The sequence below is a fragment of the Phoenix dactylifera genome, chromosome 2, assembly GCF_051530095.1.
Source record: "Phoenix dactylifera cultivar Ajwa chromosome 2, Ajwa_hap1_PhDact_Kaust_v1.1, whole genome shotgun sequence".
NCBI lineage: Eukaryota > Viridiplantae > Streptophyta > Magnoliopsida > Arecales > Arecaceae > Phoenix > Phoenix dactylifera.
This window is the reverse complement of record NC_143191.1, coordinates 58,186,849-58,210,460: the sequence shown is the minus strand read 5'-3', so window position 1 is coordinate 58,210,460 and position 23,612 is coordinate 58,186,849. Positions and strand designations below refer to the sequence as shown.

At 41.4% G+C, this 23,612-nt stretch overlaps 1 protein-coding gene across 4 annotated transcripts; it reads right to left on the bottom strand.

Moving 5' to 3' along the window:
• Positions 1-7,174: 7,174 nt before the first annotated feature.
• LOC103695782 (flap endonuclease 1) lies at positions 7,175-19,944 on the bottom strand. Of its 4 annotated transcripts, XR_602293.6 has the most exons (18): positions 19,800-19,944; positions 19,584-19,700; positions 19,296-19,354; positions 19,103-19,162; positions 18,938-18,991; positions 18,793-18,841; positions 18,630-18,677; positions 17,355-17,420; positions 16,688-16,738; positions 16,489-16,608; positions 16,331-16,415; positions 15,375-15,456; positions 13,039-13,147; positions 12,895-12,951; positions 12,755-12,801; positions 12,621-12,675; positions 7,373-7,564; positions 7,175-7,288 (listed from the first exon to the last, which is right to left on the bottom strand). XR_602293.6 is itself a non-coding variant. In XM_008777194.6 (17 exons), the coding sequence occupies exons 1-17, from the start codon at positions 19,809-19,811 to the stop codon at positions 7,493-7,495; spliced, it is 1,143 nt and encodes a 380-aa protein (XP_008775416.3). In that variant the 5' UTR covers positions 19,812-19,944; the 3' UTR covers positions 7,317-7,492. The 4 variants fall into 4 exon arrangements, 3 of the variants coding, with proteins under 3 accessions (XP_008775416.3, XP_008775415.3, XP_008775414.4); XM_008777194.6 differs by lacking the exon at positions 7,175-7,288 and having other exon boundaries at positions 7,317-7,564; XM_008777193.6 differs by lacking the exons at positions 7,175-7,288; positions 7,373-7,564 and adding an exon at positions 9,875-10,385.
• Positions 19,945-23,612: the final 3,668 nt, after the last annotated feature.

The following is a 23,612-nucleotide window of genomic DNA, read 5'->3' as shown; positions in this document are numbered from 1 at the left end:
TACAAACGGGTGGGTCAGCATTCAAGTCTTGAAAGTAGTGTTATTACTCATGATTCTACCCAAGTAATGTTAATAATGTTAATAAAGGAACATTCCCGGTAATTATATATAAGTAGGATTCGTTTCTATTCCTTTTTTTTTCTAAAAAGAAAAAGTCATTTACATCCAAGAATTATCATGAGAAGAAATTGTTAGAATATTTTATCTAAAAACTACTATATCTTTATATTATAAAAAGTATTATAAAAGAATAATTTACTAAAAAAATAGAAAATTGAAAGAAGCTTGTCTGGATCAAAGCATATGGTATATACTACTGTAAGAATATGATTTGTCCCTTACGTACAAGTTTGTGATGATCTCGTCCCGAAGGTACAACAATCCGGCTTAGCTCGATTGTCTTCTAACGAGCACAATAGCTGGGGAGGCTTGACCCAACTAACTCCTTTAGAAAAGAAGAAAAAATAAAAAGCAAAAAGTTGAAGAGTAGAAAAAACTGTCGGTGGAAGAAATTCTTGGAAGACATAATACCAATGAGAAAGAGAGAGAGATTGAATTGTTTTTTGGATTAATCTTGAAGGAGTCTATTTATAGACTATCCGAAAGATCGAAGGCGTGATGGTTCTGAAGGTACCTAATGTTTTGGAAATCAATGTTCTGAAGGTACCTAATGTTTTGGAAATCAATGTTCTCTCTCAAAGAGTCACCACTCTTCTGAAAGAAACGCTCACAAAAAAATATTTTAAAACATTTAAAACAACTAAAGTTTAAGGAATAAGAAAATTTAAATCTTTTTTTTAATTAAAACATAAATAGGAGCCACGCCTCGTGGTCGTACACTGTGTGCACCTGGACGGCGTTTGGGTTCCTGACGGCGATGAGCTGGGCGATCTTGACCTTTAATGGAGGGCGCTCTCGGTCCCCAAGCCCCATACCATTACCTTCTCTTGCCTCTTGGCTTCTTGCCGAGTTGCAATGCTGCCGTGGACCGATTAGAAGGTAAACGCCAAAGGTTTGCTCGTAGAAATTGGAAGTGGCAGCAAATTCCTATGCCCAAATTGGTTGGAACACAGTCGGATGGATGGAAATTGATTGCACAGTGGCTATTCATTTGAACTGAAATGAAGAATACAAGTACAAGTGCAAACAAATAAATCTAGTGGGGTATACAAGATTCCCTTACTAGCCCAATCTATTAAGGACTCGGAAGAAATCCTTAATAGCCCAATCTAGCAGAGGTAGACATTCCTCTGGCTAGCCTAATCTAGTGAGAACTTGATGTAGTTCTTCCTAGCCCAGGCCCTAAGGCTGAATTATACAAGTAGACTCTCCACAAGTTTCTTCACAATTTGGATGGATCCCCCACACTTATACCCTTCAAGGATATTTATAGACTGCAAGGTTGGATACAATTGCTGGAATGCAATTGCCCTTGGCTACGGTTGGCTACAGTTGGTGGGTTGGCTACGGTTGGCCCGCGGAATCCGGTTGACCGGGCCGCGCATCCTAAAAAACTAGACGCGCACCCAGGTGAGGTTCTTTGCAATGCTCCTAGGTCTTTTGGACCCTTGTGGTGGGATTTGGGCGGATGCCCTGCTGGTATAGTAGGGGGCCGCTGCTGCAGCACGCCCACGCATGGCCATGGTGTTGAGGACCCACGCAAGCAACGTGTTGAGGACCCCCGCAAATTGCACCACGGGCCGAGCCAACCTTAGCCAGGCCGACCTTGGGCCCTACCAAAGGCTGAGCCGACCTCAGCCAGGCCAACCTCGGGCCCTGCTAAAAGCCAAGCCGACCTCAGCCAGGCCAACCTCGGCCCCTGCCAAAGGCCGAGCCGCCCTCAGTCAAGCTGACCTAAGCTAGGCCGACCTTGGGCCATGCCAAAAGCCGAGCCGACCTCAACCAGGCCAACTTCGAGCCTTGCCAAAGGCCAAGCCGACCTCAGCCAGGCTGACCTCGGGCCCTGCCGAAGGCCGAGCCGACCTCGGCCAGACTGGGACTCCCGGGACGCGTCTCGTGCATCCGGGATGCGTGTCCCATCTAGCCTTGCCTCTCAACCATCTCAGTCGTCCATTCAGCAAAGGAAGACCGAGTCAAACTATCCGGGACGCGGGATCCATGCAAATCCGAAAGATAAAGATTGAAGATCTTCTAGGGTCTCTCCAAGCCATTGATCACATGCCAATCAACGGTGGAGAAGCCTTAGATCCGTGAGAAGACTATTTACCATGTTTATCTTAGGAAGAGTTGCTTAATTTTGTCTAGGGTCCTGGGTCTATAAATAGAGTTGTAAAGGGCCATTGTGAGGCATCCCAGAATCCCAGAGTAATCCAGAGTTGAGTTTTTCTCTTGTAAGAGAGTCGGCCGTAAGGCTTGGGCAGCGTTTGTGCCGATTTCGGTCTAGGAGTTAGGCTTTAGACTTGGGCTATTGAGGGGTTAAGCCTTCAATAGATTTCGGTCCTTAAATCTCGTGTTCTAGGACTTGGGCTAGTGGTCGATACATCAATCTCCACTAGATTGGGCTAGGAAGGGATCTTTTCGATCCTTTGCTAGATTTTGGCTAGTAGAGATCCTTGACTGCTCTACTAGATTGTTTTGCTTTGATTTTCTTGTTTGTTTGTTTTTCAATTGGAGTGGAATAAAATTCAGCTTACTTCCATTGTTGATCTTTGCATTGAGTTATTCTACCGACGTTACCTACAATCGGTCCACCGTCAGCGATTTTCAAAGGCGCACGCAAGGAGCGCATGGCAAAGGGGTTTGGTGAGGGACTTTGGACCGTGAGCCCCCATCAATTGGTGCTTTCATTGAGATAATCTCTCAAGGAGGTAACATCTAAATTTCAACCTTCATATCTGAATTTTTCTTGTATATTCTTATTAGATCTGAAGTTAAAAATCAAATCTATATTTTTCTTGTATTTATTGGTGAGATCTGATTACATTGGGAAATATTGAACTCTTGATGTATTGTGAAAATTTTTTATTGTAAGGGAAAAGAGTTCTCTTGATTTATATTTTGTTCAAACTAGGGATAGCACAACAGAGAGGCTACTGGTAGTACCCAATGCTATTTGACCCAACTGTTCATTGTAGAGCATATTAGGGGCCGCATAAAAAGAGGCTACTGGTAGTACCTTGTGCGCCTTCCCCAACTACAATATTTCAAGGAACAAATAGATCATCAAGACCTATTGGGTTGAGATTATTTATCTTGTATTCTTTTCTACCCATACGAGATATATTAAAGGCTGATTGAGTAGTGTACAAATCAGGTAGGTTGGTTCATCCTTTGGGTGACAACCGTAGGAGGTTTGAGGGGCTGTTGTCTCAGAATTTTAGAGTCCTAAAATGGAGGATTAAAAGGAGATGGAGTCCCCGCAAAACAACAACCAGGATAGGAGGTTAGAGGCCCTTCAAGTTAGTTCGGCCAACCTTAACCGGGCATTAGAAACTTTGTTCAATACTTTAGCTATGAACATGGCTGAAATAAGAAGGGAGAATAATACCACCATTGAGAGGTTGGAAAGGAGGATACTAAAGAGGGAACATAAGAGGGTACAAGAAGAAGTGCCTAGGTCGCATGCCGCACGACAGGGCCGGGCAAGGTATGAGAGTGATGCCATTAGCGTTCATGGTACACATCATATAGATTATGGCGTCAGGCACCATTCACGAAGGGGAGGAAGAGTTGAAGCCAAGGGCTTAGTGTTTGAGAGGTGGCTTGATGATGAGCGGATTAGCAATGGCCATAAAAGTCATAATGAGGCCGATAGTGAACCCGAAGAACGTCCCTTTCATGCTCAAAGGCCTTACGGCCGGAGAGAACTCATGGGAAGGAGAGGAAGAAACATAGACCGCAGTAATGCTCACGGCTCCATTTGTCGCAACATTTGAAACATAGACCGCGCTTCATGCGGTCTTGAAATTCTTCTTGGGTGAGTTTTTTGACGGGCTGCGGCTTGCTGCTGGGTGTCACGACCTCTTTTCCTTTGAAATTTGTCTTGGGTGGTAGGAATTCAGTGACCTTATTGTCGGACCCATCCTTGGCCATTTGTCGCTTTGGCCGATAGCTTTGATCAAGGATCTCAGCCATGCGCATTGCCTCCTGCAGCCTAGTCAGCTGCTTGAGCTTTATCTCCCTGGCTAGCCATGGTTTGAGATTGTCTATGAAAGTCCCAAGCAAGGCTTCATCGGACCATCCGCTGACTAATGTCTGGAGCTACCGGAATTCATCGATGTAGCCTCAGACCTTGCCTTCTTGTTTGAGTTTGGCAAGTTGGCTGTGATGGTTGATGATGGGAGAAGGTCCCTACTGCATCATGAATTCATCTACAAAGGCTGACCAACCTATTCTCCTACCTTCCTTCTCATACAAGGTCGGGATCCACCTCTACCACCGGTTTGCCCTGCCTTCTAGGTGGAAACTAGCAAGGGTTACTCAATCAGCTCTTGGCACTTCATACACATCGAAGCACTGATCTGCCTTGCCTAACCACTCATATAGATCTCCCCCGCTGAACTTTGGAAAATTTATTTTGGATGGCTTAAGCCCTCGCTCCCTTGGCCGAGGACCCCTCTCACCAAAGTCTTCATCCCTATGCTCTCTTCGGCCATGAGGCTTTTGAGCAGGGAATGACTCCTCTTCCGCTATAATTTTCTCTCCATAGTAGTCTTCTTGCCTAACACCCGCTCTATTTTCTTCAACCCATCTCTCCAATACTATCTCGGGTCCCTCTATTCTACTCCCCAGTCTCCTGTTTTATCTCATGCCATAACCCCAACTGCCTCCTTCACTCTCACCCTCTTCTTTCGCCTGGCCCTACCTTGAGGCATGCGACCTAGGCCTCTCCCTCTGATTTTTCTTTCTTTCTCCCTCTTCTATTCTCCTCTTCAATCTTTCTAAGTTAGCATTCGTTTTTCTTCTCATCTCTACTCCTTCTCTTCTTATCTTGGCCAAGGTATTGGATAGGGATTCCAATGCCTTGCCAAGTTGCACTGAGTGGCCTTCCAAGACTTTACTGGTGGTCATTTGAGTTCCCTATGGACCCCATTTTTACAAGGTTGAAATTCAAAGAAAATAAAGTTCAAGTATGGCGTTACCTCTTGAGATATATTATCTCAATGAAAGCACCAATAATGGAGGGCGCTCTTGGTCCCCAAGCCCCACACCATTATCTTTCCCTGCCTCTTGGCTTCTTGCCGAGTTGCAATGCTGCCCTGGACCGATTGGAAGGTAAATGCCAAGGATTTGCTCATAGGAATTGGAAGTGGCAGCAAATTCCTATGCCCAAATTGGTTGGAACACACAGTCGGATGGATGGAAATTGATTGCACAGTGGCTATTCATTTGAACTGAAATGAAGAACACAAGTACAAGTGCAAACAAATAAATCTAGTGGGGTATACAAGGTTCCGTCACTAGCCCAATCTACTAAGGACTCGGAAGGAATCCTTAATAGCCCAATCTAGCAGAGGTAGACATTCTTCTGGCTAGCCTAATCTAGTGAGAACTTGATGTGGTTCTTCCTAGCCCAAGCTCTAAGGCCGAATTATGCAAATGGACTCTCCACAAGTTTCTTCATAATCTGGATGGATCCCCCGCACTTCTGTCATTCAAGAATATTTATAGACTGCAAGGTTGGATACAGTTGCTGGAATGCAGTTGCCCTTAACTGCGGTTGGCTGCAGTTCGTGGGTTGGCTGCGATTGGCTTGCAGAATCCGGCTGACCGGGCCGCGCATTCTGGAAAACTGGGCGCACACCGAAGTGAGGTTCTTAGCAATGCTCCTCGGTCTTTTGGACCCTTGGGGTGGGATATGGGTGGATACCCTACTGATATAGTAGGGGGCCGCTGCTGTGGCGCGCCCGCGCATGGCCACGACCACTGGCGCCCGCACATGGCCAAGGCCACGGCCACGGGCGCCCGCGCACGGCCAAGACCACGGCTCGGCCAAATTCATTTGCAATGCTCCTCAAACTTTGAAACCCTCGGGGTGAGCTTTAGCCGGATGCTCTGCTGGGGTAGTAAGCAAGGAATTGCCTGTTGGGGTCGGACAAGAGCGCGCGCGGCTAGATGGGCGCGCCAAGGCTTGTGGGTTGTGTGTTTGGGCAAGAGCGCGGGTGCGCTCGGCTGGTTGGACGCACAGAAGCTTGTGAGTTGTGCACTCGGTCGTTGCCTCGTTTGGTTAGTGCGCACGACTGGCCAAGCGCGCAAGCACTGGTGTGTAGTGCGTGCGGCCGTTGCTTCGTTTGGCTGGCAGCATACACTGGTGCATAGCGCACTCGGCTGGTCGGACGCACAGACACTGATACGTGGCGCACTCGACCTCTGTCTTGCTCGGTTGGCGCTCGTTGTGCTGATGGGGCAAATTCTGGCACGCAGGTTGGTCGTGCACGCTACTGCTGATCCTACGCCATTTTGGCCGCCTAAGGCTTGGTCAGCCTCTAGGCTCATTAGTTGTCCGATTTGGTCCCTGAGTGTTGCTTAGACCTCGCCTGACTGAGTGCCATGGCTGTGGTTTTGGAAGGTTTTCATCAGCCTCCCACTCGATGCACTCACGGTCGACAACGTCGGAGAGGAGGGCCTTCTCGATGGACTTGACGGTGAACGCCTTGCCGATCTCCGTCAAGATGCACTGATACACAATGCCAAACCTCCCCCGTCTGATCTCGTATTCCTCCAAGATCTCGACCGCTATGTCTCCCTAAAAGGGCAGGGCCCCAGCCAGCATTATGTAAAGCACCACCTGGGCGCTCCAGACGTCCACCACGAAGCTCGGCACAATTGGGGAGGTTTTTTCTCCACCTCCCACGATCGGACGACCATGGTCGACCGCAGTCACAAAAAAAATGGGCCTGACCTCCTCAGTCCGGGCTATTACATTTAGAGACATATGGCCTCCTTAACAAGGACTACCACCCAGCTTTCACGCCACTTCATGGATGGCATTCCACGTCGCCATATCCCTGTAGAGCCCTGCTAGTGTTTCAGTTGTTGGGCAGCTTCCGGCAAAGGCAACATTTTCGCTTCTCAGAACTACTCCAGAGGCGCAAAACTATGGTGATTCAAGATATTACCTAACAAATTATATTGATTAGTGGCAATAGAAGGAAGATGATAAGAGTACAAAAGTTACTGGGTAAAGTACGACGATCAGAGAACTCAAAAGATAGGTGCAGCTCATACCCTAAACCCCTAGAAGGGCAAGGTTAGCAAATGGTGCCCTTGAATAATGAGACGTTCCATCCCTACAGCTACGCAGGTATCTCAATTGTTGTCGGAATTTCTAATTTGCAAATCCTAACATCAGTGCGGTACTAACAGGAAAAATTTTTAAATATGAACAGCAAGAGTGCCAAATTATACATACGGTCGCATGATGATTGCGATGCTATACTCAGAAAAACAAGAAACACAGGCAAGTACTAGTGTTTCTGATCTGCCCAGTGGAACTTGCTATTCTACTTTCATATCTTGACTGCACTTCAAACTACCATTTCTTCCCGCCTCTAGCCTTAGACTTCTTGTTTCTTGTTTCTTTTGCTACCTTCTCTGCTGTTTCCTGGTATTTAACAAATCAGAAGAGCGAATATTATAAAGGATTGGCAAAAGCAATGCAAAATCCCATTTCAATATACAAGTAATTGAAGCAGCTAATTTAGCAACAGATTGCGCTATTGCTCTTTCAAACAACTGAAGACATTATAGAGCGTACCAAAAAAAAATAACGAAAAGACAGAGAGCTGTCATATCATCTTAGAAAAGCAAAAATAATATTTAGTCAAAAGCAAAGCAAATCACATGTATATGGAACCAAGGTGAAGCCTATATTTCACGACAAGAAGCCTGCCCATCTAATTTCTTTATTCCTGATTACAGAATTCCATGTCTCATTTACATGTTATCAATTTTGGTATTTCCAATCCAACCTAGCAGTTTAATAATAAGAACAATAATTCTTACATGCCTGCACGAGAGCAAGAGAGCAATCAAGCGAGTGAGAGAGAAAGAGAGAGAAAATAAGCATGGATCCCCTTACGCACTAGTAATAAAAGTCATAATATATATCAAATCTTCTCGAGAAAAAGAAGATTATGATGACAATTATGTCATGCATCAGCTAAAAGGATGAGAATCAGCTCATTCTTCAAGATCTGTATGCACCGATAAGTTCAAGAGGATGCCGCTCTTTTATTTTTTTTCATATGTGAAGGAAGTACTTGCCCAAATATAACAATACCAAAAAAGGTATGTTTTCTTTCTCCTCCAAAGTTCAAACCCATGAAGTTTCAATACAATTGATAAAGTGATTCTCCACCTTCTCAGTAGACCAATCAATGAAGCCCCTTCGTGTCACATCCCGATCCGAAGCATGACATGGTTATGCTACCGAAAGTACAACCCACGATAATATGAAGCTAAACGTTTCATTCAACTTCCAAATTCCTCTTGAACAAAATATAATAAATAAAAATCCAAATTCATCATCCATTAATTCCCATTCGATAACTTTAATAAAAAAATTCGAGAAGACTAGATCGAGCATACGGTAGTTTCGTGTAGGTCGGGTCTAGACAACTCGCTTAATGAATTGGACTCATTCAGGGCCAAGATCAATCAACATGGTTCATTAATGGAGGTTTCAGGGATATTCAATAAGGCCAAGGTGATCGATCCATTAGGCAGCCCGGACACCAAGACAAATCAAAGCCTCTTTTCAGGGGTCTCGAGTTTGTAGATCAAGTCGATGGAATTCGGTTCATAAATCCATGAGTCCTTTTAGAAAGAAAAAGATGGAGATGAGAGAGAAAGAGAGAAAAAAATGAGGGATAGTTTTCTCTCCTCTTTTTCCTTTTTTTCTTCTTTTTTCTTCTTTCTTGGCAAAACAGAGGAAGAAGGGAGGCAGCTGGTGGCTGTGATCGTGGTGGTCCGGCAAAATGACAGCCGACAAGGGGGTTGGCGGCGGCAGCCGACTGGCCAAATTCAACTTAAATGGAGGGCCGAGAAGGAGGTTTATTGGCTCGATCGTTCTCGAATCCCAGCCCGCTTGTCGGTGGCTGGGAGTCTGGAGCGGCCTCGATGACAAACGCCGACGGCGGCGGTGCTTGGAAAAAGGAGAAGAGGCAAAAACAGAGCAAAATAGAGGATCCTTTTCCCAAAGCGGTTTTCGGCCGATTTCTTGGCCGATTGCCATGAATCTTAGTCGTCCGAAGAAGAAAAGGGTAGAAAGATCGGAGTGTTTCCTCAGCTCTGAAGGCGTCGATGACCTCAATTTCCGGCAAGCACAATGACTGGCAGCTGCAATTTCGAAGCAAGAGAAAAGAGTGAAGAAGATGCGATCACCATCTTGGAGGGCCTTAGAGGGGAGGAACTAAAGAGGAGAGAGAAAACAATAGAAAGAGAATTGTAGGCTCTCTCTTTTCTTCTCAAGCGGTGGGAGGTGCTCGACGGCGGCGGCCGCTTGTGGCCAGCAACCCACAACGGTCGACGACCCATGCGGTGCCAGCGGTGTGCCACGTCCGACGACGGCCGACCAAAATGGAAGAAAGAAAAATACTAAATCATGGAAGGCTTGTCTGCAATCAAAATACCAATTCACCGACCAGATTCAAGGAAAAGACGATGGCCCCACAACCAAAAGAAAGAGGAGAGGGGTCAACAACAAGAACTTACCTCCAACGAGGTCTTCCGGCTAGATCAACGGCAAAATTCCTAAGTATATCCCACGGTAATAAACTCAAATTTCTCCTCAAAATCGGTGGCGAACTCAGTAATTAATGGTGAGGCTCGAAGGAGTGAGGTCCCTTAAATAAACATAAAAGCTAGAGTTTCCTAGCCTCCGATGGAGTAGAAGAGGAGCCGAAATCGGTCCTACTCAAACAGGGAACATCGTTCCCTCTCTGTATTTTTTTTTCTTTTTATTTTGTTTGGGTCAAAAGACTGGGCCAATCAAGTGGACCGAGCCCTCACACTTTGAGTGACAAAGATTATAATTACATAATCCAACTAGCTACATATGTTTGTACTGCAGAAGATGCTATAGGAATTTCCCATGCAAGGATGTTCTTTACAAATTTTAGTCTTAACATATAAGATCCAACAATTCATCAGTTACTTCTAAGGATCACTAGAATTTTGTCGCCCGATATCAGCTCACAATTTCTGAATTGCATCCCTGAAATTGGCTGTTTTAATCTGCCAATATTGGTGCGCGAGCTCATACAGACTTGCAGAGTGAACATCCTACACTTGAGTGCTGGTCTGGGAGCGCCAAGTGTGCATTTGTTTTTCTGTTACCCAGGTACCACGGAGAGCATGGAGTGGTCAGTTCTAGCTTGCGTACTCATTTGTAAAAGAAGCTTTAACTTGATATAAGACATGCCCTAGTAAGCCAACGAAGCACTTTTCTAAGGCCACATATTCAGGCTAGTAAAAATAAGAAAATGCTACCTCAAGAAAAGTAACACTATTGATTTAGTTTGAAAATTGTTATAAATTTATGAACCTTTAGTCACAGTTTTGTACCCCTTTCGCGCTAAAGCTATCTTCAGAAGAAAAGATTTATTGCAAATTAATGAACATTATTTACAAGAAAGCAAAGAGACATGAAGAAGGATATTGCACTTAGGTGATAATGGGGGGAAAAAATTAGAGCGGATGGAGTCTTAGGTTCTCTTTATATGCAGTCGGTTTCAGAAGAAAAACAAGCCATAGATGCAGATAGAAAGATATGAGAGAATGTTCAAGAGGGAGCAATTAAACCAAAATGGTGGTTCTTCAAAAAACCTGAAGCTGAATCAATCCACAAATGGGCTTGGTCATGTCATGTGAACCAAACTTCAGTGTCAGATAATTCAAAAACCTTATTGCCTAGGGAAATATTCATAGATTAACAAGTCAAAAGCTGTCATTATAAGTGCATTGGATGAGGTAACCCATAAATCCCCTAAACTGATGTTTTACTTTCAGATGACTCCATGTCGTGGGCTGGAAGGCCCAGAACAACTAACCGAATGATAGCCCACTCCTCGCGGCACTGGTTCAAGTAATAGATCACGTGTAGGTGTGGCCAGCTTGGAAGAAAAAAGAGATGAGAAAGACGAAACTTTATGCTGGACTCCTATAAAAACTAAGAACTGCTAAACTTTAGCACTGTACATACACCAATACATACAGATTTTGAACTAACCCTGATACTTGTATTGTTGAAACATGAGGTTCTTATATAAAGCTGATATGACAACTTCCATGAGTAATCATATTTTTAAAATTTAGTTAATTGTCAGCATCAAAAGAGATGTATTAATGGAAAAGTTATATATAACTAAAACGTCATGAAATTGGAAGTTAGTTTACAAACAAGTTATACACATAAATTCTCAGAAAGCTAATTCATTCTGGTAATTTTTTTCTATGATCATTGATGCACATAATGATTACTTATTTGTATGTGCTGCATATGTATGCAGAAGTGTAATATGTGATTAAGAAATTGCAGATAATAAATGGTACTAGAAATCCAGCAGAAGGACTGTGATGCAATGGATTCAACTACTAAAATTAAATTAAATTTAAAAAATAAAAAGTGAACAAACATGTAAATGAAAACTTGAATATCACGACAGCCATCTGATCTGAATCATAGTTTTTCATTTTCCTTTCCATATGTAGAAGCATTGACATTAATGCTTTTCAAAATAAACCCTTAAAAAAGATAGCTCACAATGCCTGTCGCCTAAAATTCTTTTTTTATGTTAATGTGACAATCCTTTCTAGTTAGTGGAAAATAAAAATAAATATTTACTGCTTGTAACAACCATGTCTTAGTTCTGACAAAAGAAAAAAGTATGCTGTGAATCAAGCATCCAAAGACCCTCATACATTTTGACATGATGCATGAGACAGTAGTCACAAAAGGCCCTCGTAAATCGTAATTATTTGTGTTCAATGTAATACTATTCAAAATCAATGGTCAAAGACAAATAGTTCTGATGAATTTTAACGCTCCAGATGTCTCAAAGATGTCCAAGTCAAACTTAAACATCACCCCAGCAGAACTTTTAAATGCAGAGAAGGTGCAAATCCTCGAACACATTTGCTATGGTGACAAAAGGATAGGAAAAAAAAAAAAGAAGGGTTTTTTTGCATGAATACCCTTCTAAAAATTCAAATTTGCGTGAATACCCTCTTCAAATTTATATTTATTTTTGTATCCTCATAAAACACTGTTTTTGTACAAATGCCCCAAATATAACGGTTCTTTTAACACTATTAATAAAAACCACATTTATTTTAATTAAAAATAAAATAAAATTTTGAAATTAATTTTTTGTGCCCCATCGCAATCACCTTATAAATATTTCTTTTTGCACATCTACCCATTCAGGATATTTTAGTCATTTTAATTTGAAACCGTTAATTTTTTAACAACGTTAGATGACATGGGCACATATGCAAAATCAAGGATAAAAAAAGGGGTAAAATAGCAAAACAAGCATTTGACGTGGGTATATCAATTTTGGAAGAGTATTCATGCAAAATTCAATATTTAGGAGGGAATTCATGCAAAAAACCCAAAAAAGAAATAAGGAAAGGTGCAATAGGCTTGTAAAACATACCTTCCGTTTAAGAGGCATGGATGCACTCACAACTGGCTTAAAAAAGGATTCCAATCTACAAAATCCTAAATGGAGTCATAGACTATCTCGGAAAAAAAGGGGGAAAAAATAAATAATGACATTATAATGCTTACCGCCCTTGGGAGGATTTATTCTTTGCTGCTTTAATCTTTTCTATTGCCTATTGAATATTTACAAAAAAAACTGGTCGGTATCAAGGATTTTGAGGGAAATAGGCTCACAGGAAATACTGCTTTATGGCATGAATGAATACCTTTATTACTCGGTCATGGTTGAAACCATTGTCTTTCACCAGAAAGTCCACAATGCCCTAAAAGAGGAAAAGAAAGCATCTTGTTATCTGTTTGAAGTCAAACTAATAGGTATTGTACGAGCTAACTTGGATATCACTAGATACCTCCTCATCTGGAGCAGTCCATTTGAGCTCTGCAAATTCTTGAGACACAGTAGGCTCTTTAAACAGGCGCCGAGCTTCTTGATATGGCCAGTCCTCAGGTATTTGATACCTGCAAAACAAATGCCTTAAACAAAATTCTGATAACATAGAAGAGACACAGAATTTCTGTAATGTCACTACACGACTAATGGAAGTCCTGCATTTTCAGAAACTCAAACAACAAAGCCAACGAATACGAAATCCATGTTACATGAGCCATCAACAGGTGCACATATGCACTCGCACATTTTTTTGCATGTGGGGCAGAGATTCTACAGAAAGCAACCTCAATCCATTGACAGAAAGACTGTGCCAGGCATGTACCCCAGGCAATTTAAACAGGCTACATGAACAAATAAAACCTAGCCTTCCAATTTCATTCTGTCAAGCAACGAGTATAAAAACACTTTAAGCTACTCTATCTACCCATTTGTCCACTCTTCAGACAAAGAGTTATCAATAAACAAAAGGTATATTTGAGTATTTATAAAAGAGTTGTTGATAAAAATAAGGTTTATTGGAGTCTTTATAAAGAAGTGAAAGCGCAATACAACCCTTGTCTTCATTCACATAGAATGGAAAAGGTCAAATGATATTCTGGTCATCTGACCACTCTATAAATGACAAAGTATTTTGCTCCGGGACATTGTTTTCCTTCTAAATATGAAATGGCAAGAGATGACATACAAGATAGAAAAATGACAATTTTACAAAAGGTAATTCTTTTTCCACGAGGATTGAAAAGGAGAGTTATTGCAAGGTAGATATGTGCCACCAAACATTTCATCCTTCTCAACCTCAACCATACAAGTCAATCTGCAATGTCATAGAGCATTATGAAGTGTGTGCCGAATGAAATATCATCAACCTAGGCAGATAAATCTTTAATTGAAGCCACCAGATGCCAGATTCTTTTTTAAGGTCATCACTTCCCAGCATCAACTAAAATGACTGAATATTATTCTAAAATCACCTACAAAGATGGTAAGAATAAAAAGATTTTCCATATACATGGGCACAATTTCATTGATATTTGGTTCCACATGGTGTCAACAAGAAAACCACATAGCATTTTCAACCGTTTATGTAATGAATTATCAACAACCTAGGCAAAAAAAAAAAAATGATTCCTAGCTATGCTGGTATTGTACTGGTATGATGACCCATAACCCATATCGTGTTGGTATGGGATAGCCCGGCACTGTGCCAGTTCAGCCAGAAACCAGTACCAGGCTGGTATAGGTTTGTAAAACCTTGATTAGCAATCAATTCAAGAGCATAATTTGATAAAATTGATTATAAGTAATTCGATTGAGGTACTAAAGAAAAATCACTGAACTTTTTGCTTCACAAATTTTACAACACATTGCCCATGAATAGCATATTGCTAGCATACAGTATTTTATAAAAAAAAAGACCAGTAGAAATTCAGAAAAGTTTGCTTATGAAGCAACTTGATATATAATGAAGACCCAAGGCAACTTATGGAGGCTTCAATAAGATGTCGTGATGTGAAGTTGTGTAGGCATCTGCCATGGAGTGACCACAAAAGAATTACAAGGAGCCATTGTCTATGCAAGTTTTGTGACTTCTAAACCTGTCATAAGCAGAAGCCAATTTATCCTAGCAAAATATCCACTTTGAGTGGATATTTATGATTCTCTTCAATAGCCATCAGTCAATGGGGATCATTACCCTTCTTTGTTTTAAGCAGCAGTTTCTTAAAAGGGAAACACAACTTGACAAAAAGTGAAATGGACCAAAGAAAAGAACAACTAAATATCTGGTCATGTTCATTGGTGATGACCTTCTGATAGATTTTTCAGATGCGCAGCCACCAGCAAATCGGCCAAGTGATCATCATATTGAAAAGTAAATAGAGGAAGAATATTCTCCTGAGAAGACTGATACTTTATACATCTACAGTAACATACGTAACACAACCACACACACATATATGATATACATTTAACATGCATAAATAATGCTTTTGCAGCGTAATCACTGGATCACAACTGTCTTATATTGAAGTTATATTCCATTAGATCAAAAATTAGCTTATGTAGCACATATATTTGTGTAATCATTGATAATAAGAACTCATAACGACAATTGCCTCTTGAACAAACTCGTGTTTATCTAACTTGGCGGCCCATCATGTTTCTACTCAACAATTCTATACAAACCAGACCAAAAAAAGGAAGAAACTTTTACCAGAAAAAAATAAAAAGAAAAGAATTAGGCAAATATATCTCAGACATAAAAGAAAAAAAATGTAACCATGTTGATAGATGCACCTTTCTTTGTTTATGTTCTCCAATATGTTTTCTATGCAACCATGCTTAGAGATAAGCTTCAACGCTGTTTGTCCCCCAATACCTATTTCAAAGGCATGCATTAACAGCATTATAATACAGTTTCTGCGGCATGCAAAGTGAAGTGAAAAGATATATTAAAAAAAATAAATGCATGATGATAATAATAAGTTTACAGCAACAGAACAAAAACAGGTTGTTCACAGTCCAATGAATCAATCACCTTTAACAAGCAATTCCTCTGCAAGGTAGAGAGCAACAGATGGGACTATACAATATTTTCTAAAATATTGCTTAAGAGAAAGAGATTAAAGAGTGTGGTTAATACAATGGATGTGCATGCAGACTCTACACAAATGACATGCATACACCAAGAATCAACACTCAGCCAGTAGCTTCACTTGTCATTAGTAATCTTAATGTCATTTATAGAAAATATAATGGAAATTGATGTGTTAAGGATAACTGAATGCTAAAAGAGTTATAAAAATCACTTAGGAGGGTAACAGTCTGTTATCAGTAGGATAAAAGCAGTGTTTCCAGCTGAAGTTTGAGTAGCAAACACTATTAACATTTATTCTATTTCCAACATTTTTCCCTTTATCTCTATGTATTCATTTATATTTATATTTATATTTATATGACAACTTTTAGAAACACAACCCATCCCCCCAACCCCACAAGTGTTTTTGGGTGATTACACTTGCCTTCTAGTTGGCCTAGATTAGGGATATTGGCAAAATAAGTTGGTGGGTTGCACCAGATTGGCAACTGGTTGTAAATTTCTCGTTACTAAAACTTCATTTTTCATTTGAAAAACAAAAGAGGTGTTAAGCTGAGAAGGATGGAGCAGCAGATTAAATATTTGAACATATCATGTCCTGCAAGTTGTGGTTAGTATTTATACATAATTACTTATATTCTCAAAGCCATCATACCTTTGATACTATCACAGTAGTCACATCCACAAAGAATGCACAAGTCGATGAATTGGTCCATGGTGAGTTCTAGCTCCTTCAGTACCTGAAACTTAAACATGAGATCAGAGAGTTCAAGATGAAGTAACAAGCATAACACTGTCTACAATATAAGGCACCTTTGAGACTTCAAATTCCATCACAGGGATTTTTTTGGAGGTTGGATCCATTAAGTGGCGAAGAAACCTTGGTGCCCCAAAAGTTAGTGAATCCATATCCTCGGATGCCACAGCATGTACCTAGAGGTTAAAATAATCATGACAATAAAAACTATAAATATTGAAATAGTAACCACTAGCCATCAAACCGTTTTCATGCCTTATCACTTTTGCAAAGTGATGCACACTGCGCTTCTGCTTCAGAAGGTGCCTGTAGAATGTAGTAAGCAAGTCAAGAAAATTTCTAGATTAAGGGCTTGCTTGAAAATTCCTATAGGATCGAGCTGAAAATCCTATAGAAATCAGGCTTGTTGGCCCATCTATCTTTTATTTTCTGAGAGCCTGTCCAAACCCAGCCTAGATCCTAGCCTTTGGGCTACAGGAAGGAAAAAAAGACTAATAAAGATCTTTTATTTCTTCCCACGAGATTTGAGCTAGGTGGTATTTGGTTGATACAGGGCCATGCTTAAATAGACGGCCCAATCCATGAATCCTACAGAATTTTGAGCCTAATCCTATAGAATTTTCAGGCCAATTCTATATGAATATCAAAACATGCCCTAAGAGCAGCATACGTCTTTCGTCATGCACTGTTTATGCCACAAGTCAACAGGTGAGCACTGTCATCCTTGTATGATGGATTTCACTTTCATAAGTGTGGTTATTTTGTTCAAATGAGTCTTACATGAAAAAGACAAGTACATTTACTGTCTGGTCATGCCAACTTCAAGTCTTCTAAAATATGTTGAAGTAGCTCTTTGAGTGATAAATACATGAATGAACAAGTTCAATAAAAATAAACAAAATGGATCAAGTTCTGATATCACCTCAATGACAGGCACACCCATCAATCTTAGAAGTCGTTGACAGTCTTGATTGTGTTGCTTTGTAACCTGCCAGAAACAAACAATTTCAGGAAAACCCAGAAATTTATCATTTAAACTTTAGGGAAAAAAGTATCCCATATGTACCAAATTAACCGTGAGGAGTTTTGAGCACCAAAATGTAGTCAATACATGTATTATAGTATCAAACTGGAGATTCACCGACATGGCCCACAAAGAGAGACACTATAATATACAAGAAAAGTCACAGGATGAAATGGCATATTACTTTGGACCAAACTTCAAGGCAAGGGCATGCATTTTCTTAAGAATCTGAATATTCAGCCACACTTTGACTATGAAGCAAGCATCAACGACAGTGGCAAGTCCAATAGATACACTATGTGAACCATTGAATGTGGTTTGAGATGTCATAAGTTGAAAGTACTCAAAGTTGGTAGCTTTTTCCAATACCAACACTTAAACTCAGTAGAATCGGCAGCTCTAAGCTGCACATAGATCATGAATCAAACTTGTATGTAGCAGACAATCTAAGTGCCTGTTCTAAGCTAAAGACCCTCACTTGTAACGATGTTTTGTAAGGTTGGATACAGTTGAGCTGGAAACAATTAAACATGTAACTTTGGCCTCAGTTCTATCATAGCACCAAACATCAAGTCTAGATGAAGGTTTTAAATACTGTGGGACAAGCATCGTCCCAATTCTTCCATGGAATGAGACACCATACATCCCGACACTCAGAATGGTGGATATTTGTCCCATGCCAATCCATTTCCTGACGTGTTCCTCTCCAACACTTGAGACGGCGCTCCATACCAACACTCAGGATGATGGGATGCCCTGCCGTCCCACCGGTATTTGAAACTTTTGTCTGAAATATTCTCATCTCTTGCTACTAGGGAATAAAATGATCCCGCTTCATTGCCTCTGATGGCAGAGTGGTTTTTATTGTTACATTCAATACAATCATGAAAATAAATAATTCTTGATGCTTTGTCTTCACAGTAATTTCCATCATTCAACAAGACAACATCATGCCATTGTGGTAAAATATTCTGCATTTGTCATGTTGAGTGTCAATGTTCAAAAGTCAAAAAGCAAATTCAAGGGAAGAACTAGATTTTTGGATAGAGGAAAATTTCCATACTTCCAGAATTTTGAATCTTTGGGTCACTCGTGGATAAGGCAATAGTATGCATGATCTGTCTTCTTTGAAAAACAGAATGTGGGATGTAAATGCAGGACGCTGAAAACTACCTTTACAGTCCTTTTGCTAAACTTTTCAATACCCTCCTTATCTCCAGCCTGCAAAGGGATAAAAAGGATAAAATGGAAATTGCTTGACATAGGACAAAGAAAGGTATCAAACGGGTAGAGCACAGCATTCTAAATCGGTAGTCAATAAGAGACAAGCACTTACCTCTATTGCTATACTCAAATCCTTGGTGGCGTCCTCCCTTTTTGAGAACCTGTAGAATGCAATAGCTTACCGAATGTTACACATGCAACCTCGAAGTGTACTTAAATATTTCAAAGTCATCCAAAGGAAACTTCTCAAATTATACCTCTTTGCAAGCTCTTGTTTCTTCAAATCTGGTGGATGACCATCAAAAACATACCTGCCATATAGTTTACAAGTTTCAGCAAGAAATTACCTTTATGAATAACAAAAATTAACCATTGGAATTGTGAGATATGCATGGTCTTCAAGAAAGAGGGGAGGAAGTTACACAGGCTTTATTCCGGCCTCAAGCAATCTTATCGTCCGGTTGAACATCCCTTGCAAGTGACTACCAAGTACCAATACATCAAGTGTCGTGAGATAGAGAGAGAGAGGTCCTACAGATTGAGACATGCAGTAGAGACTGCTAGCCAAAATTCAGTATGGATTTTTTAAAAAAAAAAAAGAAAAAGAAAAATCACCTCGTAACTTCACCAGCGTCATTGGTAAGGGTTTCCATTCCTGTCCTTCCCACAACAATCTAACAAGAAGATAAAGGTTACGGAGCATAAAAATCGAAACCTTTTCGGAAACCCAAAACCCTACAACTCATATAGCGAAGGGACAACTCTTTTCTAGTGTCGAAATCAAAGAAATTTTGACTCAAAACTCTGAAAAAAACATGTGGGAAGAAGGAGGGGAAGAAAGAATTGAATCCGCGAACTCGATTGCCGATCAGATAGAGAGAAGGAGGAGGCTTGTTGACGGACGAGGAACTGGTAGATGCTCATGCTGGCGTCGATGGCGATCTTCCTCCCGAAATAGCTCTCGAACTTTTGCTCCGTCATGGCCTTGGGGGCGTTGTCGGCGAGAAGCTTCGTTAAACCCTAGCAGAGTGCGGCGGAGAGAGAGAGAGAGAGACCATCAGAGCGAGAGGAGGAGGCATTGAGCCTCGAAGGAGGGGTCGATGGATCGACGGTCCTAACCTTTATGCCCATGGCGGCGGGGAGTACGGCGGAGGAGAGATTTGGGGGGGGGGGGGGGGGGGGGGGGGATTTCGTAGCAAGAAAAGAAAGAGGGGTCTCCAACGCAAAGGACAAGAAGGGAGCGAGGGCTTCCCCGCTTTTCCCGCCTCCGGAGTGAGATCCGATCACCATAGATGAGGGACGGGTTCAGCCCGCCTTGGTTGCTATCGATGTGGAGCCTTGGCCCACTATGCTTGGCCGGCCCAAAAGTATAGGCTGGACGTGCAGCGCCCATCAACTTTCGATCAAAACCATGCGAGCTATTTTTATGACGTAGCCAGCGTCTTTGCCTTTTCCCCCTGCCTTCTCACTTTCTCGCTTGTGCTCGGAGTCGCCACATGGCTTTCCATGCAATAAGAAATTTATCAACTATTTAGTTTAATAATATTTCCTGAGCATGCAATATATTATAGTATGCTGCTTTCTGTTTTTAGTTGGGTCTGATTAGAAATATCTCATCAATGAAAGTAGCCGAATACATACATACATAGAAAATGCATGTACTTTGATTCATTCTACCTCAAATTTGATTTTTTTTAAAAAAGAAGGAAATGTTTTTCTTCGGTCAAAACATCAAATTAATCAATGTTTAAACAAGACTCGTTGCCGTCTTAAACGTAGAATTCCTCCCCTCTCCTGCGCGTCAGAGAGAGAGAGAGAGAGAGAGAGAGAGAGAGTAGTATAGGCAAGCATTGTTTGTTTGATAAGACCAGTCTAAGAATTGAAGTGGTTCCATTCTAAAGCTGAATTGTGGAAAGGTTTGGTGCCGTAAATAAATTTCATATATCTAGATGTATTCTAGCTATGATTGTGTGGAGATCGTTCCTTTAATTGGTCTTCTAGTGCGGGAATATTATGAAATTTTGGAACTAGTTTGATCACACACTACAGGAAATATGGGTTTTAACGACATTTTTTTGCCGACGCTTGGAACAATTTCCGAACTACTGCCAAAAATAGCCGACGCTTGTAAGAAGCATCGGCCAATTACGATGCTTATTAGCGTCGTCGTAGAGTTGGAATAAGACTGACGCTTATGCGCATCGTTGAAAACCAAATCTCATCGAAACCCGCAGCCGCCCCCCTTCTTCCTCTATCCTCGATCGATCAAGGCCTAATAGAGCTAGCCGACCCTTGTCCCCTCCTCCTCCCTCGTCTCCGACGCCGACCCTTGTCCCGTCCTTCACCCTCCTCTCCGGCGCCGAGCGACCTCCTCTCCTCCTCCCTTCTTTTCCTCCCCCCAAAAGCTCGGGTCGGAGTCTTGGCCATGGCCGGCGATCGAAGAGCTTTTCCAGTTCGTTGCCTCTTCTTCTTCTGGATCTCGTCTCTACTCTCGATCTCGCTCGCTTACAGGCCGGGAGACATCATGCCAATGAGCAAGGCGGGCTAGTACCACGGGGTAAAAACTCGAACTGAAACCCTCGTTTTATCTGGATCCGTTCGTGATCCACTTCGTTTTCGGAACCCCGACGGAGAGGGAGAGAAGCGGCGGGCAGCGAAGCCAAAAGAAAAAAAAAGACAAGAGAGGAGCCGTAAAAGGAAGCTCGTCTTCTCTCCTTCCTTCCTTGGATTTCCCTTACCCCTCTCTTTTTGTGACAGGAGAGCAAGGATTAGGGTTTGGGGCTTATCTGGAGAGGTGCAGAGATGGGGAATATATTTGTGAAGAAACCCAAGATCACGGACGTGGATCGCGCCATCCTCTCCCTCAAGACCCAACGCCGCAAGCTCGCTCGACACCAGCAGCAGGTCCCCTTGTACCCTTCTTCCTCCTGCTTTCCTTCAATCTATCTGGATATTCACATATTTCTGCATGATTGAAAAACAATAAGATGTCTTTTTCCTGAATACTCGATTTCTTATTTGTTCGTCGATGTTCCAATAATGGCTGCAAGAAGAAGGGGAGAGGGCCTTTAATTTATCTCGGTTTTCTCGATAATTGTGTCTCCTAGGACGTATCCTCTGCTAAACCGGGAGGTAAGATCTTTGGTTTTGTTCTAGGGTTTTCCGCCCTCCTGATTTGTTCTTTATTTGTTTGTTTTTCTTTTGATTTTGTGCACAGGTGTTGATTCCGATACCAAAACCTACTGGTTTCACTGGTGCCGATCCTTACAAGATGTAAGTTTAATTGAATTTTCGTGTTTTTCTTAATTTGTCTAACATGTCATTTGAATATACTTCTATTTAGTCAATTTACGATATCTGTGCAAGAATTGATGGCCGTATAATTTCTTTTATATGATTTGTTGAACTTAACGTAGCGCATATTAAGCATGAAAGAGATAACAGCTTCTGAGTATGATTGAATTGGAAACAAGCATGTGAATGTGTTATCAGTATTGGAGACCAGCATCACTGTGATTGTTGTGATAATGATACTCTGGCAACTTGAGATGTTTTACAAGGATCTAGGTTGGCATGGCATACTTTAGGTTGTCATTTGTGCTGACTTAGCGGTCTGGCTTCTTGGTCAGGTAGAATCTGCTTGTAATTAGCACAGGTTACCCTCTCAAATTATGTCAAGATTCACTAGGATTCAGCGAATAAAGAATTAATTTGCAACAGGAAGAGCTACTCCTGTTTGGTTTGTGGGAAAGGTAAGAAACATAGGGCTTTTTATATTCTCTCTCATGTTGGTGGGCTATTAGGTACAGGAGGGGGGTCAGATCTTCAGTGGATAAGGATGTAGGGATATTCACATTCATTAAAATTCTAGTTGTTCAGCTTAAAGCAAGTTATCAACTTGATGCTAGGATACCAGGGTAGGTGGAAACTCCTGGATGCCCCATGAACACCTTATGGATGTATCATGTTTAAATGTAATTGTTTGTGATTAGGTAGGTCAGATTTGAATAATTGGCAACTTTTGTTTCCCTGCTATACATATCAATGCAAACATCAAGAGTATAATGTTTATAAACACATTGGGCTACCACATTGCTTAGGTAGGGAAAAACACTTAACAGTCTTCTAGTTTAAGAAGGGCCAAATGAATATGGGCAACAAACGAATATGTTCTCAAGAAATATATCAAATTTGAATTACCACATGAATTTCTAGACAATATTTTATTTATTAAAACTAGACATGAATTTCAGTTGTCTAATTAGCGAGTCTCCCATCTTGGTTTCCCAGCTCCTCTGCAGCCTGTAGAAGATAATTTCTTATATCTACCCTGAAACTATGTTGAAGAATCTACGAAGAGCCAATTCAGATCATTGTCCATTGTCAATTTTCGCAGATTCGTAAGACAAAAAGGTCAAACACCATTTCATTTTGAGAAGATTTGGACGGAACATGAAGCTTCATGGATGTAGGATTTGATGCACGGAGGGGAAATAGTTCTGGTTCTCCAGCTGTTAGGGTCACCTAGAAGTTGCAAGCTACGAAACTAGCACTGAGACGCCAAAATAGGAATGAGGTAAAAAAAAATTTTTTGATAAGGTAGCTGTTTGGATAAAACAGTGAACGACCTAAAGCTTAAAGAAGGTGCTTCTTCATTCCAAATTGACTGGATATCAGAGTCTGTTAGAGCAACAATACTTGTGAATTACTCTTAAAGAAAAACTGTTCCAAATTGGCTAGTGAATTACTAGTCACATATAGTTAGCAGATGATTACTTTTTTAATATCCAAAGCCAGAGTGCAGGATGCTAAAGCCTTCAAAGCCATCCAGTCTTATTGCATGTAATCTGGTCAGCGAGTGATTCGGCCAAGTCTACTGTTACTTTCAATCTTCAAGCTTCTCTACAAACAAAGGCAGCAAGCTCAAGTCAG

Excerpts from the sequence above, each read along its gene's own strand:
- LOC103695782 (XM_008777192.6), bottom strand. Across the intron at positions 16,609-16,687 it reads CACTTTGCAAAAGTGATAAG|GTACATGCTGTGGCATCCGA; the intron begins GCATGAAAACGG and ends TTTAACCTCTAG. Across the intron at positions 12,952-13,038 it reads GGACTGCTCCAGATGAGGAG|GGCATTGTGGACTTTCTGGT; the intron begins GTATCTAGTGAT and ends TTCCTCTTTTAG.